Genomic DNA, 15,694 nt, shown 5'->3' with positions numbered 1-15,694 from the left:
CGCTTTTTCTTCGACCCCGAATCTATTGACGTATCCACTGGCGTCAAAGGCACAACACTATTACCATCCAAATCCTCAAACATTAAATATCTACTATCTTCTGTATCGTTTGGTTCTCGGCGCTCTGTCACTCCATGCGGTCCTTGTTCGTCTTCACTAGTTGTTCCGAACCGGTTATATGTAGACAACGACTCGTCCACAGGAGCTGACGTGGTCGGAGAAGAACTAGACATTAGTATGTGTCAGTGATTTTTGTTAATGTGCGTACTATTCCTTGTCGGAGTCCATTAGTGATTTTCGTTTCGCTATGTTTCAGTACTAATTAGATAAAACTATCGAGACAGATGGAATTGGGAGTATCAAAGTCTACTGGATAGATATATAAGGACAAACCTAACTGTGTAGTCATAGTATGAACTTTCAATCACTCTTCTCAAAAGCGCTGTAAGTTGGACCTACATGATATAAAAATATAGCAGTGGCTTGTCAAGTACTCTAGGAACACTTAAGCGACTAGAACATTCAATAAATAGATAGCCTGCTCTACCTAAGGTCTGCTTTGAAACGATTTTAGGACCTAGGACCATGCGAACGAACAAGTTCAGTTTTCTACAGTCCTGAATTTCGTAATCTTGTTTTTCTAAAAAATTATTCTTCACTAAAACTCCAGTTAGGAATCTACTTTCTACAAAAAATTGTATTCTGAGCTCGAATATTGTAGATTTGTGTTGAGTCAACTTCTAGCATTCCAGTCGCGTATAATAAGAACCAGTACATTCTCGGTAAATAAACAAAAATGATTTGATTGAATTTTGTGGTTGACTAGTATATTACAATTGCTGCTATAATTTGTAATATAGTATTACAATAGCTCACCATAAAATAATGATAGTACTCTGCTCTGCTTTGACTTTTAGATTAATAAATCTCTAGCCAGGTTATAGCAGTCAAGTCAACAAACACACCCTCACCCTTGGACCTGGCCCATCAGCCATCAGCTTATTTTTCCTAAATCCAAGAAATTGAAATAATTACATACCTGGATTTTAGAATCATCAATAATAATTATACAATTGAACTCAATTGACTATTCTGACAATGTCTGAAACAACAACGGACAAAAGAGATCTGCTGAAGACACCGCTTCATGGATTATACATCCCCATGGCGTTGATTGTAGTAGGCACAGCAATCGTCAAGTTGGAGTGGGTGCCATATTCCATTATTCTTGCACTTAGTCTTGGAGCGCTGAAAGTATGGCGAGGACGTGAGTTTTTTTTATTAATCTGACTTTGTTGCGGGTCGTTTGCTAATTAATGATGTAGAACCCACTAAAGCTCTGCGACCAGATAAGTACCAGGAATTCGAGCTGAAAGAAAAGACAATTCTGTCGCATAACACGGCGATGTGAGTCCGAATGCAACTTCTGTATATAGAATATGCTACTGATCATTCTCAGTTACCGCTTTTCACTCCATAATCCCCAGGATTTGCTTGGGCTTCCAATTGGCCAGCACTTGTCAATCAGCGCCGTGATTAATGGAAAGGATATCGCGCGATCGTATACCCCGGTCTCGTCGGACGATGACCGTGGTTATTTCGATCTCTTAATCAAGGTATGCAGATTCAAAATCAAATCCATCACCGGGGCAGGAACAAACACTAACATACTCAGTCATACCCGACCGGAAATATTTCAAAATATGTAGCAGGTCTTCAAGTTGGGCAGACCATCCGCGCAAAGGGTCCAAAGGGAAACTTCGTCTATACGCCGGGACTTGTTCGTGCATTTGGCATGATTGCTGGCGGCACCGGCATCACGCCGATGTTGCAAGTGATCCGAGCGATTCTGAAGAATCCAGCCGACAAGACCGAGATCAGCCTAATTTTCGCAAACGTCAACGAGGAGGATATTCTACTAAAGGAAGACTTGGATGATTTGGCTTCTAAGCATGAGAACCTCAAAGTTCATTACGTCTTGAACAACCCGAAGGAGGGCTGGACCGGGGGTGTTGGTTTCGTCACTGCGGACATGATTAAAGCACTTTGTCCTGCTCCCGCTTCGGACATTAAAATCTTGCTCTGCGGCCCACCACCAATGATGAGTGTTATGAGAAAGGCAACTGTCGAATTGGGATATGAAAAGCCTCGTCTGGTTTCAAAGTTGCAAGATCAGGTTTTCTTGTTTTAACTTTCCTCCCTCCAACAATTTTCGCATTTGTCCAAACAAGCGTAGCTTATACAATATATATATATATATATATATATATATATATATATATATAATCATATGCTGTCTGGGATATCTGTAGTTCCATATCATTAACTCTGCCAGAATCTTAATTAATTTTAACCTTTCACTTAGCAGGCCGCTGACAGCCGAACATTGACAAAAAATCTGTACTCTGATTTCAAATTCAATAATTCTTGAAATATAAATTCATTACGGCTATAGAGTTAGGCTTGTAATGATATACAAATGATTATCAAAGCTTATTCGCCATATGTTTGTAGTTGATTTCATTGCTGCACACGCTATCCGAAAAGTCATTTAGAGTCCAAACCATAAACGCTGACCCACAAATATCAAAGATAGCCAAAAACAAGATACTGTGCTAGCCCATGCAAGAACAGGTGTCAGCAATGTACGCCAAACAACAACGGGTCAAAGGAGAAAGATACAGAGAGTAGTGCATTTCGCTTAGAAGTGTGTGTTGTAAATAATTCAATGTACCGTCCTCAATCATTCAGGCACTCCCTCTAAATGCTGGAACTATTTGGAACTATTAACCAGCTAAATCATTCCAGATTTGATCAAGCCCGATAAATCTTCAACTTCTTCTTAATTAGCGATCGGCAGATTGGACAGAGTCTGCCTGCATGAGCCAGGGGCCGGTTGCGGATCGGCGTCGGCGCTACTTGCTCTGCACAGTGCTCACAAACGGCAAGATGTGCGCATGGCAGAAAGACAATGTTAGCAATCTGACTAAAACAGATCCGACACTCTGCGTTGATTATTAATTTTTCAGCTTCAAGGGGGGTTGGGATAGATTGACCACCAGTGAGAGAATCGGTGTGCGCATCTGATTCGGTAGTGGATCTGACCAATTCATTAGTTGATATAATCAATTCAGTGGTAGTTGTTACAGCATTCTGAATTGTCGAGGATACCGACTCTGGTTCAGTTAGCTCGGCATCAGCTATCTCCTCATTCTGTAATTGCCGAGCTAAAGCTTCGTCAAACAATATCTGATTATCACTCTGGTTCTGATCAGGCACATCGCTCTGATTGGCCCGTCTCTGATGCAAGAGCTGTAATTGTTGTACATGCTGTTCACGTTCTCGTGTGAGAAGTTCAACTCGGCTCTGTTCAAAATTTCGAACTCGCTCGTTCCGTTGCTGCTCTAACACATGTTGCGCCATTTGTAAATGTCTTTCAGCGTCATCGTCAAGGTCAGGCACTGAAGTAACTTCTAGATCGGAGTCAGAGTTATCATTTTCACTGATATGATTATTTCCATCGATTTGATTGAATTGATTGTTGAGTGTGGACTGCTGAATCCGCCGCCGTTCTTCCTCCTGACGCTGCTGCATACGATTATGCCAATCCACAGCACGTTGAAACATAACTGTTACTGGAGATACATAATCATCGCGCGCAACTTCTTCAAGCGTTCCAAATGCGTTCTGTATTCTCATCTGACGACGCCTGCGCACTCGACGCTCCTCTTCAATTCGCCGCACAGTTGCCGGATCTACAGCTGCTGGCTCCGCTGATGGCAAACCTGCACTCACGGAATCCCAGTACTGACGGCATGAACCGCAATATTTATCCCACCGTCGACCTTCTTCAACCGTCCCGCGGCCATCCACGTAAACACTATACCTGCCCGATTCCGACACAGGACGACTATCCATGCATGAACAGCACCGGTCGACACTAGAGAGAACACATCCGGCTGCTGCATGACCACAAGTTTTAATCTGTGGAACCAGTGGCACAAATGACGGCGCAACGGATCCGACAGACGCAGCTGATACTTCATGTTGATCCCAATATTCTATCAATTAAAATAGATCCTTCCGAAATTGAACGCAAATCAACTCACCCTTACACGGCGTACAGTACATTTGCCATCGCGTACCAGCGTTTACAATCCCCTCGCCGTCAATATAAACGTCATATTTCCCCGTCGCGCTGGCCGGCCGCCGATCCATGCACGAACAGCATTGTTCTGTCGTCGTCAAACCACAGCTGATCTGCGAGTGTCCGCAGGTCTTTACTCGCACAAAAACTGGAAACTGGCGTCTCGTTCCGTTCATTCGCGTCGTTTCGGATATACTACTCATTCTATGTCTCTCCTAAATTTAAATAATGCTCCTACTATTCTTGATTCTCACTCGCTTGGAACAGTATGATAAGATATCCGGGGTACTGCGGCTTGAAGTGAAATTACCCTAATCAGGCATATATGGTAAATAAGTTCCAATATCTTTTATGCAGAAATACGCTTATAGTTTACAGAGGAAGATTCATGATCTGCAAAGGCTCATGTCTTTAGGTCGATCTTTCTAGCGTCACGGTCTACTTTAAGGTATAATTTTGTTTGAGTCTTTTATGACTGAGGAATCTGAATTATAATTTCTTCTAAGACTGCCTGTAAGAATTTAAATTCAGGTATTCGGATACAAGAATCCTATTTTACTAAAATTGGTTCTGGTCGAAAGTTATTTGTATGAAAGGCCGTTTCTGACCGTACATTTTTCAATAGAGTTTCATCTCATAGGATTCCTGAATATCTTCTCCATCAAGAGCTTTGCAGATCAAGGATTCCTTCCAGTTCAGACTTGCGATTGAAATCTGCGGCAGTTCTTTCTAATTATTAGGTCAACAGTTTCATCTCACTGAAATTAAGGATCACAAAAATTTCTTCACATTATAACTTTTCGCCGAAAGTTCGCTTTCTCAATTGACTGCGTTGATGAGCAGAAACATAATCATAAACCATTCACTATAAAATTCGGGCTTATTTAATCTTTACGTTCATTAGGATTTTCGATTCATTAACTATTCATTTTTGCTGAACAACTCCAAGCCTAGGATCGTCGTTTAGAAAACTGATTTTCAGAATTTGCGTATAACCACAAGCTGTTCTGATGGATTTGTCTATCAATAAATTGTGCTACATTATACAGTTTTTTCCGTCATTAGTATTTCTTTGATAGTGAATTACGCATTATAGAAAACCTGTTTAAATAGGATTCTATTCCATTTAAAATAGTCTTTATACTGACTCCTCATCACAAATTGCTTCTTATTAAAGCTTCTTTCAAAACACAGATTTTTTTCAGCAGTGATTGGCGTGCTCATATCTATTCCAACTGTTAACTGCCTTTAAAGTACTCATCTTTGCTCGAGCTTACATTTATGTCGACAATATTTTAGGAAAAGACCTCTTTCATCGAACCATTTGGGAAGCGTCTTATTGTGGTTTCGTTCAAATCCAGAATTTCAATTTCCGCTCATCTCAGGTATTTTTTTATTAATCACCATATCAGATCCTATTCGAACCTGAATAGCTTGACTAAAAATCAATACTTTCACAAAAGCCTTTCAATCGCTGAATCGGATTATTGTATTTTACACTACTATGAATTTGTGGACCGGAACAGGGCAATGCAACATGAAAGACGACTCCTTTTCGCAAATCTCGAAAGAACTCCGAAAAGAATCCAGAAGCATTCGGAATCGGCTGCATTCGATTTCAGAGGACGCAGAGTTTGTGTCTTACGTTTCCAGTTCATTCAGACTTCCCCTTGTTGGTATGATTTTGAATTTCTCGTTTATAAGGCCTATTTGAACAATAGCTGATGAATAGTCAACGAGCGATGTGGCAGATGGTATATACGACCGGAGGATATTTTAGATTCCGTGTATTTTAAAAGTACGGATGGACATACTGGACAGTGGGGATTCAGTATTAGGCGGATAAATTTGCATCTTCTTGATATAATAATGGAGCATAAGGGGTGAATATAACACAAACTCTAAAATTCTTTGGTTGACATCTAATAGAATCATTATTGTGGACTCGACTCGCCGAGGGAAACGAATGCCTGATGCTCTATCGAAAACGATTCCAATTTGGTGCTGTGTTTTAAATGCTGTCTTGTTTGGAGTCGTGGAACTTTACACTCCTCCAGGAATGGTATCTCGGTCTGAACATGACCAGATCTGCTGTAGGATTCCCGGATGGGCAGAGTTATTAGTGGTATGCAATGTTGAAATTGGTTTATATCTATAGTGATAAGCTAACGTTCAAATAGAACTCCGGAATTGACATTGACAAGGTGAAACTCGATAAACCACTACGACCTATATGGGTAACGCCTGAGCATGGTGACCTTTCTCCTCCGTCGCTTGACGGAGTCTATCCAATCGTGTTATGTACCGCATCTCAGCTCGCTCTCGATGGGTCTGTTAGGACAAACGGATACGTCTATGTTCAAGGCGCAGCAGACGACCATGAAGAATGGGCATCTGTATGTATTTGGTTGATTTCAGTATGTGATGATAGGATCCTAATTAGTAGGTTATCACTCCGGCCATTTTTTGGAAAAATAGGAATTTACTGTTATCATTGACGGACGCGGAATTGGATTCGGTGATAGAAAATCGAGATTTTGAAGCTGAGGATCAGACGGTAACATTAAATGTTTGCCATATTGAACCTACTAAAATTTACATTGGCCATCCAACTCCAGATCTAAATATTTCGGAGTTTGATATAATCATAAACCTATCTATGGTGCCGTTGATGTTGCCTGCACAGCCATCAGCAAAAATATTTGAAGAATCTATACCAGCGGGCAAGCGCGGTTCAAAAATATTCCGGAAATCTCTCGTGGACATTTTAGATTTTCTTCGACGGACGGCGTATTGTTCGACGCTTGACATCAAATTGCTTATCCTAAGTGATTCGGGATCCGATTTTAATGTTGCAACTGCATTGGCAGTCATGACGGTTTACTACGAAGATCCAAGCGGACAAGCTATTAGAGAGACAGATACGGGTGAGATTGGAGGCGTTTGTCCGGGCTTGTGCGGTTTGGATGGGATATCAGCTCATTCTGTTGGTGCAGAATTAACAAGACACTCTGAAGCAGAATCTACAAAAATTGCCGGGTCAATTGAATCAAAATATGTGGCAGGAATAATACTATCAACAGCTACACAACCGGCAGCTGGAGATTCAATATTATCAAAACAGAAAGAAGACACTAAATGGGTAGAATTGAAACCCGAACTAAACACATTCCAACCGAGATTATCAGATCACAATCACAAAACCCAGGCAATGGGAATAACCAAAGACATGATTCGTAAACGTCTTACGACAATTGTCACGCAAGTCCGTGTGAATCCTAGTAGAGCATCTCTACAGGCTGTCAATGCAGTGCTAATGGGCTGGCAATAGTACAATATCTCGCGCTCGACTGACCGGGTCCGTTTGATAGCGTTCGAATTGGCCTGCTTTAACGGGTCTATAGTTCAGAAACTGGAATTTTTGTAATTTCCTTTCTTCATCTGCAACTTTATTCAGTCGTCAATTGATTTACAATGACAGACTATTCAAGTTCTTCTTGAATTGGCTAGGCAGAGTCTTGCAATAACTTGCTCGAGTTGGTGTACTCTCAAATTGGAATGAATCATATCTCCGTCATACATGATTCCATTTGATTGAAAATTGGTCCGACAGATAATTTTTTCAGGTCGATATTTAGACTATAGATTTTTCAGACGATATGTGCTCTATCCTTCAACGCAATTCATTATTATTCGCAGCAACCACAGTATAGCGGCACAGCGGTTACATCAGTTGAGAAAGAATTATTTTTTATTGACTGCAATAGAAACTTTGCCACGGCAAGTATACTTTGAGCCATGCTTTTGCAGGCTTAGTGATGCTGATCGCAGCTGCGAGGATCCTGTATTGGTCCGCATGGTCTATTGTCTGGCTAATTACTACTTAAAAATAAGTGACCACTTGATACAGCATCTTATTTGTGCTACAGAGCTTGTCTTTGTGAAATATTCACGCTGATGTTTTGCCGTACTGGTTGATTTCAATTTCAAAGCTATACAAACAAATGCATCAAGTTGAGGTTTAATTTCTAGCCGGGGCCAATCCTGTCATAGCTGAGACTCAGCCTTAGGTTGAGCGTGGCATGCAGAATTCTATATCGTAAGACTAGAGTGACTCTGGCACTGTCGAATGATGATATATAATACGGCTGCTATCTTCCATTACATCGCACAAAATTTTACTTTTCTTCGCACGCTACTCTCTATCATATATACGAAACCAGAGTCAACCTTGCTATGACGGGCCTCAACAGTTTGCTGCGCATGGTCTGTCTGTCATCGATATCGCTTTTACCAATAGTAGATAGATGTCGCCAGCAAACCAAATACTAGTTAGAACTGGACAGCACCAGGACAAGCTTAGGGAAGAACGGTGGGACGCGATGGCAGTTTTAAAAGCGGGTTTCTTTTTGTCGCCCTATCAGCGGATTTTAGTGCTCATAATCAAGCAAAATAGACAATTTTTGTGGCAATTGGTTGTCAATTCTGATGAAAATTTGTCTATATGGTCGACTATCAAACGACCAAAGAAGTTATCGCTACTTTGACCTGGAAGCGCCTAAAATAAAATACTCAACTGAAATGGACTGATTCCTCCAGAAACATATTCGAAAATAAGTTCATCGAACCAAACGATTCATTGTCTTAATGCGTTTTGATATTTTAACGGGCTGAGGTGTAGAAAATCCATGCACAGGCTGTTCAAATTATCATTATAACAATTTTACCCCGTGCCTGATTTTTACCAACTTTACATTATTCCGCTAAATTATAAACGTGCTCTTGCAATCCCATGCTCGATTCAATAGCAGCTGAAAATTGTTAGAACAAAGTTGATGACTGAAAACTTATTGAGCTCTACGTCAACTACATATGCCTGATGAAAACGTCTATCAATTAATTCAACCGTAGCCCCCATATATAACATGGACAAATAAAATGTAGAAAGAAAATGAAACCCCCAAAAATACACACAAAACAACAAGTCCCATCAGCTTTCACCTAGTCTAAGACAGTAAAAAGTCGCGACCAAGAGCCAATATGATTTTGCATACGCTCGAATCAGCGTACATGACGACATGAAAGGAAAACCGGCCGGCCATCAGAGACAAACTTGTGCAAAAGAAACGAATAAAACACCAAACATTCCGTGAGCTAATGACGCAATTTACAGCTCAATACGGGACTGTCGTCGGTGCAAGACGATCTGGCATCCGCAGAAGGCAAGGAAAACTGCGTAGATAATAGCGCCACCGAAAAGATTAACAGCAACACTTAATCGTTAGTATTATACAAGAGCAGAATGAGAAGAATATGTTATAACATACGGTTGTCCAGCAGGAGGGTCTTCAATGGATCCGAGGAAGGTCTCAGCGCCTCCAAGGAAGAATCCAGCAATCGCGCAAAGAATGACAATGCCAAAGACGGAGAGTACAGTGCAACACCAGGCGTATCCGAGCTGGAAGATTGGTTAGATAATGAATCGCATATTCGCCAGATGATGGAATAGATAATAAACGTGCAACACTCGCGTTACAACAACGAGAGTAACAGCAACAGCGATCTAAAAACTAGTCCAAAAGTCAAACGTACCGAAATAACAGGCTTCATGTTGATCTGATGACGCAAATGCAAATTAAATCCAAACAAAAAAGAGAGAGAATTTCTGGAGCAATCCAAAGAAATCCGAAAGAGTAAAAAGAGAGAAGAAAGAACGGTAGACAAACCAACGATAGTGAGCAGCAGGAAGCGGCACGGGGCGGGCGGTCGGTTATCTCGCCGGTGCACAAACACTTGAGGTATGGGGAACAATTCATGCATACTTTTATTTTTATGCCATAACTGCGCTCCAAAGGTGTTTTGATTGATACAACGGATTTCCAACATATTCTTCGTTCCGTTCTGACTTAATTTAACAGGCGATGAAGATTAAATTGGTCGAATATTAGCCAAATTGACTCTCAAATGAGTGCTGTTGCTTAATCGTACTCTCGTCCTAGATATTCAATAACTTTCCAGGGCAAGGGCCGATAAGCCCAGGCCGCTGTGATTGGCTGGAGCCGCGCTACAATCTCTCTGTAGATACGCCGTAAATGAGGTGAGGGTATGCAGATAGAGCATTGATAGATCGGCTCGAGATCTACGTGAAACCAGGAATCTGCAATATTGCAGTCCTGCAGCTGCTCGGCTGCGCGCATATTGTGGGTTCAGACGCGTCTTTGGCTGTTGTTAACGTGTCCAATTTCGCACTGCCATTGCAGCCGTAGTCTGCTCTGATCAACCCACTTCTGCAAGCAAAGCTAGCCATAACCTAGCCTGTTCACATGATGATCACGTGAATTGATCAACGGCACGGCACGAACACCTTGAGCCCTGCACCGCAGACGATGGCGGTTCCTGGAGCTAAACTGGATTTGGCAATGAGCCCTACGTGGATGTTCAGAGGTTCAGGTGTGTTTCCCTGCATCGTATGGCGAACGTATTTCATTGAATCAACGGAAAGACAGAGAAACATGAGAATAGAAATCAGAGTAGATCTTGTAGCGAGAGCTGCAATCGCTTGCCAATGCATGCCAATCACAACAAATGCAACAGCAGCATATCCGGCACCCTCATATAATATATCACCGCTCAGTTATCGTCTTGTACCCACCCGTCCAGCCATTTTCCGCTAGCTCAGCAGCATACACACTAGCTGCTGCACTGTACAGATATTAAAGTTTCCAGCTAGTCAGGCACGGAATTATTTTCTTTTTTCTATTTCCCGCTCACTTTCGTCTCCTCTTTCTTGTCGTCGCCCTTTTTCTCTTTCATTCCATCTTTTCCATCTCTTCTCTTTAAAATCCTTCACTATTTACAATTGGAAGAGAATTGATCGATTTGTTCAGTCAGTGTCTAGGTTCCACTGCTTATCGCGTCATATTGAGCCTCTATTTGTGTGTCAGCCGGACTGAACTGGGATAGAAATCGATCGCATTGCTCTTTCCTACCACGCAGGTCCCGTATCTCGCTTCTCAATCTAGGCAAGGTCGATCAGTCTTTTGGGACCGCAGTCAATATCGCGTCTTTTTTTCTTTTTTATTTGGTGTCGATTTTGTCTGTCACATCGATTCAGCAGAACAGAATAAATTCGTCAGTTCCATAATTGAACAGCGCTATTTTCGTCAGACGCGCCCGTTGATCTTCGTGTCCTGCTGCTGCTGCGGACTACCAGTCACCTACCACTCTATGTATGTATCCATCTGTACTACGCCCAATCTTACTGCTCGTTCCTCTACTTCTATTTCTCCCACACCCCTTTCTTTATCCCCTTTTGTTCACTATTTTACTTGTCTCTTTGTATCTCTGCTGCGAGCCATTCGGCAAATAAAATTTGTCTTTCTGGTTACTTGTTGGCTCTTCTTCTACTTTTCTTCTAATTTAGCAGCTGACATCCTCTCCAGCTTCAGGCGTATGCCTCTTGGCCTTTCATTTTTTCTCGCCTGCACTGCAGATCCTCCTACTTCTCGACGTCCGACCGCAATTCTGTCCTCGCAGGGCAGTTTACTGTCTTGATCTTGCCATTTTTCCATTCATTTAGTCAGGTGGTCTCCGACCACTCGGACCCTCGATTATAAGGCTAACTGTTCATTTACGGTCTCCCAACTACTGTCCTAGCAACAATAGCAAAAGTCCTACCGCACCTTACTCTTGGACTCATACTCCCACGACGCTGCCCCATCTTGCTATTCGTCGCGATTGAACCTTCATCCGCTTTTTAGCCGCCGACGGATTTTCCATTGATAGTCTATTCTGGGTCATATTTATTCCGGTCTGATTATTCCGCTCTGAGACACATCTTTCTCGAACCTCATTCTAGTCTTGTCCATAGCCACATTTTCTTAGATCTGATCCGTCCCTTTACGCACACACACACATATATAAATATATATACTCCCTTTTGATTCTTCTATCATGCAGACTGCTACTCTTCCAATTTCACTTGATCGAACTACAACAGATCCAGCTGCCTTGTCTATCGCGACTGCATCGGTCGTACAAACAGCTACAGCAACACCTCTTGTCCCTGACACTCGACCAGAGACTTTCATGATGTCTGCCGAGGCGCAGGAACTTCTGACGCCAGAGACAATCAAGTCACTGAAAGAGGTCGACAAATGTACGTACTTTCGACTACCTTGATACACTGAAACTGACGAGTATAGTAAAAATCTTTCTTGCTAGTGCGCCGGCGCAGATGGTACCAAAGGAAATGTTTAACCGTTTTCAGCTCCCTACGCAGGAATATGTCACTTGCGTTTTGTGGTAAGTTTTCTACTTTTAGGTTACGGACACGATCTTACAGTAGATAGGCAAGGCGTATTTTACATTACCGGAACAGATATTGTTAGGTGTCTGACGTTTCGATTCCAGGCGTTTGGTAGACCGGTGAAGAACCCCAAAAAGTTTGAGGAAGGCATTTTCTCTGATTTGCGGAATCTAAAACCAGGTAACGACGACGCTCTACTGGAAGAACCAAAATCTACGTTTCTTGAGTTGCTTTATAAGAACAATTGCATTCGAACGCAAAAGAAGCAGAAAGTTTTCAACTGGTTTAGTGTTCCCCACGATCGTCTTTTTCTAGACGCACTAGAGCGTGATTTGAAGCGTGAAAGTATGAACCAAGAGGCCACCACAGAAGCAGTTTCTGAACCTGCCCTGTCGTTCCAATATGATCCCAGCCAGACGCTTTTTGAGCAGCTCATGAAGGCGCTTCAGCAATCAGCGTCATCCTCAATTGTTGCCGAACGGATGATGGATGCTTACAGTATGGGATCAGGTCCTTTGGGCTGGGACATGGCTCCCCCTCCGGTGCCAATTTCCGGTCCGACCTCTGCAACCGCAGGCTTGACTTCAATCTCACCTGAAGCTTTAGCGAACACGGCTACGACTGGTGGTATTCAGAACGTGGACGACCTGAGTCTGTCTGCGGTTGCCGGAAGTATTGCGACGGAGCGTATGTCATCGCTGTACTCTGATGCGCCTGGTGGAACTCTTATGCCTGCAGCTAATATGAAGATGACGCAGCGCATGGGTTATGCGATTTCACCAGCACCATCGTACGAGTCATATGGTGTTGATGACGGCTTCGATGTGCATAGTGTGGCCTTATCGCGAATTGAGCCTATGACACCTGATACACAGCATTCAATTCACTCTGGTGTAGACTACGAGGCCACCGAATACTGCAATTCTGCATATGACGGCGATTACGATGACGAATATGCCTCTATGATGCGTACTGCTGGAGATCACGGTTACATCAATGCGCAGGATTACAACGCAGTCTACACCGTGGGTCGAGGAGTTTATTCTAACAATCCGTTACTGAATCAGCCTGTGCACATTATCAATGGTTCACCTGTTTACAAGCAGCGAAAGCGGCAATCTTCATTTGGGGTTGGCCAGTATTATACGCCAAGCAGTTCAAGTTATGGTGGGGACACGACTCCACAGTACCATCGAGTAATGAATATTGGCGAGTCACCGAATTATCGGTCAAGCAACACGCCACGATATAGAGATTATAAGCCTTACTCGGGCTCACCAGAGGACGAGTACGACAACGAAAGCGAATATGTTGTTGATAATTATACGCCCGGCCAGTATGAAAGTTATAGTAGTCCGAATATGGTATCACAATTGCAGATGCAGTCGCACATGCTTCAACAGCAATTGCAGTACACAGGGAGCAACTTGAAGATGCCATATCAAGTAATGAGCGATGGACGGCCATTCAGGACAGCCAAGAAGGCGCGTTCAGAAGCTCGACCGTACCCGCTTTGTGCGACGAGTTCACAGTCTAGCAGCGGCGGCGGCAGTGGTAGTAATCGAAAGACACATACCTGTCCTATATCATCTTGTGGGCGAATGTTTACACGGCTGGAACACTTGAAGCGACATGTGCGGACACACACAAAGGAGCGCCCTTATATTTGCAAAGTGTGCGGGAAAGGATTTTCGCGGTCGGACAATTTGTCGCAGCATGTTCGGACACACGAAAAGATGCCCAGCAGCTATGGCGAGAAGCGTTTGAATGGAGGGGGGAGTAGTGCAACTCCATCGCGTGGGTCCGGTGGAATCATGCATAATGTGCATATGCACGTAGGTAGCCAACAAGCTAACGGATCTGAGATGGAGAACGAAATGCGATATTTCCAGCGGTTTGGCAACGAAATACAAGGAGGGAATAGTTATGGATATAACGGTTATGTCAACGCAGTTAGTGGAGTAGATGGGATAGACGAGGTTCATGACGGATACAGCAGACGAGACGAGAGCGGTAATGATGGAGAAGATTGCGAAGAAGATGAAGAGGAAGGAGATGAAGAGGACGACGTCAAAGGGTTTCATAAAGCGCAATTGGGTAGAGCTACGTCGATGCGATTTCAGTCAGGGCCGTATGATACGTACGACACTTCTGGGACTGTGAAGATAGAGGATGAAGCAGAGAGCGACTACTCGTGAAAAATAAATTAATCTTTAATCGAAAAATTAAATGCCGTGTAGTGTAAGATAATCAGTTTGCATTTGTATATACATCTTGGACGTCGTCCAACTCTTCAAGATCATGGATAACCGCGCCTATAGATTGACCTTGCTCTTCGCCGAGCTGGACAAGTGTATCTTTATTGGGCACGTACTCGATCCCCATTTCCTTAATCTCATACCCATACTCTGAGCGCATTCGATTCGCAAATCGCGCTGTCTCGGCTGGCTCTACAAGGATCTGGTAGACCGGGCTTCCGTAGTCAGGGTCATCTGGTTCAAGATAATCCTGGTCGAGAACCTCTATGTCCTCGGCACCACATTCAAGGGCTTGCTCAAACAGCGTGTCGAAATCGAACGAAACAGGTTCGAGGAGCTTGACGAGTCGAATAACACCTTTACGCTGGAAGTAAAAAAGGGAAGGCGCCAGCGACCCACCATGCTTGTTGAACACCTGACGAACACTGGATAGCGTTCTATTTTTATTGTCCGTGAGACATTCACTTAATATTCATTAGCAATCGATACGAACTGTAAGGATTGTTGGCAGAATACATACATGACTATAGCCGAACCACCGGGCCCAAGAGCTTCATACGTGACATTCTCTAAAACTTTACCCTTTGAATCAGAGATACCCATCGCACGTCTCATCGCACTCTCAATTGTTTTCTTAGGTACATGGTTCCGCCTAGCAGTCTCGAGCGCATTGTATAGATGCACATTGCTCTCAGGATCTGGACCACCGACTTTTGCAGCAGAGATAATCCCACGCGTGTACTTAATAATTTCTTTCGCACGCTGAGCATCGTTCGCAAATTTAGTGTGCTTGATCGTTGACCATTTGTTGTGTCCGCTCCCGAGTTTTGAGCTTTCCGATAGCCATCTGCTCTGACACTTTAGAGGTCCAAGCAGACTCCCAATGCCATTGAACTGGCTGTCAACGCGATATAGATGACTTTCAGCAAGACAGAACCTTCCCACACCCCGACACAATTGACCATTCATATTTAAATAATG

General features: G+C 43.1%; 6 protein-coding genes across 6 annotated transcripts; 3 read left to right on the top strand and 3 right to left on the bottom strand.

Moving 5' to 3' along the window:
- Positions 1 to 1,010: 1,010 nt before the first annotated feature.
- Positions 1,011 to 2,491, top strand: V1516DRAFT_679674 (uncharacterized protein). Its single transcript, XM_066922972.1, has 4 exons — positions 1,011 to 1,267; positions 1,326 to 1,407; positions 1,460 to 1,616; positions 1,676 to 2,491. Exons 1-4 carry the CDS (start codon positions 1,099 to 1,101, stop codon positions 2,189 to 2,191), a joined length of 924 nt encoding a protein of 307 aa, XP_066775592.1. The 5' UTR covers positions 1,011 to 1,098; the 3' UTR covers positions 2,192 to 2,491.
- A 323-nt stretch (positions 2,492 to 2,814) lies between these two features.
- On the bottom strand, positions 2,815 to 4,323 carry V1516DRAFT_627790 (uncharacterized protein; the record flags this gene model as incomplete). Its single annotated transcript, XM_066919813.1, has 3 exons — positions 2,815 to 3,083; positions 3,504 to 3,848; positions 4,146 to 4,323. 3 exons carry the CDS (start codon positions 4,321 to 4,323, stop codon positions 2,815 to 2,817), a joined length of 792 nt encoding a protein of 263 aa, XP_066775591.1.
- Positions 4,324 to 5,684: 1,361 nt separating this feature from the next.
- Positions 5,685 to 7,478, top strand: V1516DRAFT_696917 (tRNA A64-2'-O-ribosylphosphate transferase; the record flags this gene model as incomplete). Its single annotated transcript, XM_066924062.1, has 6 exons — positions 5,685 to 5,823; positions 5,880 to 6,030; positions 6,077 to 6,272; positions 6,328 to 6,543; positions 6,594 to 7,074; positions 7,336 to 7,478. The coding sequence occupies 6 exons, from the start codon at positions 5,685 to 5,687 to the stop codon at positions 7,476 to 7,478; spliced, it is 1,326 nt and encodes a 441-aa protein (XP_066775590.1).
- A 1,412-nt stretch (positions 7,479 to 8,890) lies between these two features.
- V1516DRAFT_679665 (uncharacterized protein) lies at positions 8,891 to 9,842 on the bottom strand. The gene is made up of 3 exons (XM_066922971.1): positions 9,740 to 9,842; positions 9,475 to 9,605; positions 8,891 to 9,420 (listed from the first exon to the last, which is right to left on the bottom strand). Exons 1-3 carry the CDS (start codon positions 9,755 to 9,757, stop codon positions 9,315 to 9,317), a joined length of 255 nt encoding a protein of 84 aa, XP_066775589.1. The 5' UTR covers positions 9,758 to 9,842; the 3' UTR covers positions 8,891 to 9,314.
- A 2,067-nt stretch (positions 9,843 to 11,909) lies between these two features.
- On the top strand, positions 11,910 to 14,916 carry V1516DRAFT_509106 (STE like transcription factor-domain-containing protein). Its single transcript, XM_066919135.1, has 3 exons — positions 11,910 to 12,305; positions 12,352 to 12,451; positions 12,499 to 14,916. The coding sequence occupies exons 1-3, from the start codon at positions 12,101 to 12,103 to the stop codon at positions 14,651 to 14,653; spliced, it is 2,460 nt and encodes an 819-aa protein (XP_066775588.1). The 5' UTR covers positions 11,910 to 12,100; the 3' UTR covers positions 14,654 to 14,916.
- Positions 14,706 to 15,682, bottom strand: V1516DRAFT_696916 (transcriptional regulator TACO1-like protein; the record flags this gene model as incomplete). The annotated part of the gene is made up of 3 exons (XM_066924061.1): positions 14,706 to 15,177; positions 15,234 to 15,530; positions 15,651 to 15,682. The coding sequence occupies 3 exons, from the start codon at positions 15,680 to 15,682 to the stop codon at positions 14,706 to 14,708; spliced, it is 801 nt and encodes a 266-aa protein (XP_066775587.1).
- Between the last annotated feature and the right edge of the window lie 12 nt (positions 15,683 to 15,694).

The sequence above is a fragment of the Lipomyces oligophaga genome (assembly GCF_038497815.1).
Source record: "Lipomyces oligophaga strain CBS 7107 unplaced genomic scaffold V1516scaffold_7, whole genome shotgun sequence".
NCBI lineage: Eukaryota > Fungi > Ascomycota > Lipomycetes > Lipomycetales > Lipomycetaceae > Lipomyces > [Lipomyces] oligophaga.
This window is presented reverse-complemented; position numbering and strand designations above follow the sequence as displayed.

What these genes read in the sequence shown, in the direction of transcription:
- V1516DRAFT_679674 (XM_066922972.1), top strand. Translation starts at nt 1,099, where the DNA reads ATGTCTGAAACAACAACGGACAAAAGAGATCTGCTGAAGACACCGCTT. An exon ending in GCTGAAAGTATGGCGAGGAC is followed by an intron (nt 1,268 to 1,325) that starts GTGAGTTTTTTT and finishes TTAATGATGTAG; the next exon opens with AACCCACTAAAGCTCTGCGA. An exon ending in CTGTCGCATAACACGGCGAT is followed by an intron (nt 1,408 to 1,459) that starts GTGAGTCCGAAT and finishes GATCATTCTCAG; the next exon opens with TTACCGCTTTTCACTCCATA.
- V1516DRAFT_679665 (XM_066922971.1), bottom strand. An exon ending in GACCCTCCTGCTGGACAACC is followed by an intron (nt 9,421 to 9,474) that starts GTATGTTATAAC and finishes CTAACGATTAAG; the next exon opens with TGTTGCTGTTAATCTTTTCG.
- V1516DRAFT_509106 (XM_066919135.1), top strand. Translation starts at nt 12,101, where the DNA reads ATGCAGACTGCTACTCTTCCAATTTCACTTGATCGAACTACAACAGAT. An exon ending in ACTGAAAGAGGTCGACAAAT is followed by an intron (nt 12,306 to 12,351) that starts GTACGTACTTTC and finishes TGACGAGTATAG; the next exon opens with TAAAAATCTTTCTTGCTAGT. An exon ending in TATGTCACTTGCGTTTTGTG is followed by an intron (nt 12,452 to 12,498) that starts GTAAGTTTTCTA and finishes TACAGTAGATAG; the next exon opens with GCAAGGCGTATTTTACATTA.